The sequence below is a fragment of the Cynara cardunculus genome, assembly GCF_001531365.2.
Source record: "Cynara cardunculus var. scolymus isolate 2C chromosome LG 12, CcrdV1, whole genome shotgun sequence".
In the NCBI taxonomy this organism is placed as follows: domain Eukaryota; kingdom Viridiplantae; phylum Streptophyta; class Magnoliopsida; order Asterales; family Asteraceae; genus Cynara; species Cynara cardunculus.
The window spans coordinates 9991951-9994192 of NC_037539.1; the positions used below are offsets into that span (position 1 = coordinate 9991951).

At 36.4% G+C, this 2242-nt stretch overlaps 1 protein-coding gene across 1 annotated transcript in view; it reads left to right on the forward strand.

The window, feature by feature from the left end:
- The window catches only part of LOC112523677 (alsin homolog), a 1892-nt gene extending 1564 nt beyond the window's left edge, over positions 1–328 (forward strand). Inside the window, exon 3 of the mRNA XM_025133364.1 lies at positions 9–328. Coding sequence (XP_024989132.1) covers positions 9–197 — 189 coding nt within the window. The 3' untranslated portion in view covers positions 198–328. The remainder of the gene's footprint in view (positions 1–8) is intronic.
- Positions 329–2242: the final 1914 nt, after the last annotated feature.

Here is a 2242-nt window from a genome sequence, read left to right on the forward strand (position 1 = left end):
TGTTTCAGGAGGCACGACGAGCAGCAGAGAAAGCATATGATTTAGCCAAAGTGGACGAGAGGGTGAACAAGGCGGTGGCAGCCGCCAACAGATCGGCCAATGCTGCCAGAGTTGGCGCGGTGAAGGCTGTGCAGAAACAACTGCCCAACAGGAGCAACTGTGATAACCATTCTAACATCTATCATCTATCAAACTGAACCGTTTTGAGGAACCCAATTGACACATTTTGCTTGCATTTTTACATGTCCTTAGAGAGAGAGAGAGAGAGAGCAGGCAGCTTATTGATACATAGTTTTTTTTTTGTTTAGTTTGGTAGATGAGTGCTAGCGCTAAGGGAATGCTGGCCTTGTATGTGTGTATTAACAACTATACTGATATGAAATCAAAGATCAAATATCTGTTTCCATAAGCTCATCTGAATGATTCAAGCACATGCATATTTTAAAGCATTAAAACTTTGCTTAAGATCCCATTTGCAATGTATTTTAACTAGTTATTAATACATCAGAACAATCCAGTGAATACTATTTGAAAGTTGGGTTTTAGACGTAAGATGTACGTAAATCTGATTTCTATTTCAACAAGGCAGAGTGACTGCTTCCATAAAATCTCGACTTGTATAAAAGTGCGAACGAACAACAAATGATTAATATTGTACCAAATTAAATTAACTTCATATTCGTTCTTGTTTTAAAACCCTATTTTGAGGACCAACTTTTAAAATGTTTCAGTTACAAAATTCATAATTCTAAAACAAGAACAAAAGAATTAAATGTTTTGGTTTAATTTAATTTTTTGAAAATTCGTAATATTTATTATATTCTTGCCGATAACCAGGGCCGTCCTTGGGGGAGGGCGAATCGGGGGTGCGTTTGGTATGCAGACTATATGGGATGAGACGGGATAAAAAAAAATAGTCTCATGTTTAGCATGCCATGGACAAAAATTACATGGGATAAGACGAGCTATTTTAAAATCTGATGGGAAAAAGTGTATGATTTTTGTTCCACAAAAAAAAAATGGAACAGATTACTACCTCCTTATCATCGTCTCTTTCACACCCACATTTCCACGACCAGAGCTCTTCCACATTGCCTCCTTCCACACCGCCTCCTTCCACCGCCTCCTTCCAGATCGGTATGATTTCTCTTTTGTCATCGATTTCTTTTTGCTGCGTCGATTTCATTATTGCGATTCTTTGCTGCGTCGATTTCTGATTTCTTTTTGACTGTAAACCCTAACAAAATCGATTCCACATCGTTCTTCTCTTGGATTCTTGACTGTAAACCCTAACAAAATCCTCTCACTAAGTCGTTTGAGTACCATTAAAAACCCACATGCATGTTCAAATTTCTGCGTAAAAAAGGAATTGATGGAGATGCCATAGTTGATTTTACCATAGTTGAGGAACTGGTCGTTTGAGTACCATTAGAATCTAGGTAACTATCATCTTGTAGAATGGAAATGCCATAGTTGATTTTATTGCCTCAAGAGTTAGTTCAAGATTGTGGGTAGAATATGTGTGATAGGAAACTGTCACCTGTATGTTTGCAATTTCATAAGTTTATTATCATGGCATTCCATATTTTAGTTGATTTGTTGTCATTTTACAATCATTATATGATAAAAAATAACATTGAACAACATTTAAGGGTAATATGGTCATTTTAACAGTTTTGTCCTGTCCTGACCTAGTTGTACCAAACATGGGACAGACAATTAGTCCCGTCCAGTCTAGTCTGCGTAACAAACACTTGAGACTTAAAATAGTATTTAGGCTCATAGTAAGTCTAGGTGGGTTTCTGTTATCGCTTCTGATCTCAAGGATCCCGTCACAGTCGATTTCACCTAGCTTCAAGAAATGGTACGCTCTTAGATACTTGATATCTGTATATGATAGCGTTTATGTATTATAATCTTTATGCTATTGTTTTATATGTTTGTCGATTGATTGGTTGATTCCATGGTTTTATGGTTCTTAATAGTTTGTATTAGGTTTTTTTTTGTTAACATTTGGGTTATTGGCGATGGAAGTTGTTGAAGATAAGATCAGATATTTCAGAAGGGTTTTCTTTTAACAATTTTGATTACTGGTTAAAATACATTGCGAATGGGATCTTAAGCTTAAGCAGAACAATGAAATGCACTAGCAGCTAGGAAAATGTGTGACGATTAGGCTCTTGGAACCAGTTGGTTTGACATATGATAGATGTTATTAGGATCATCACAGTTACTTCTGTTG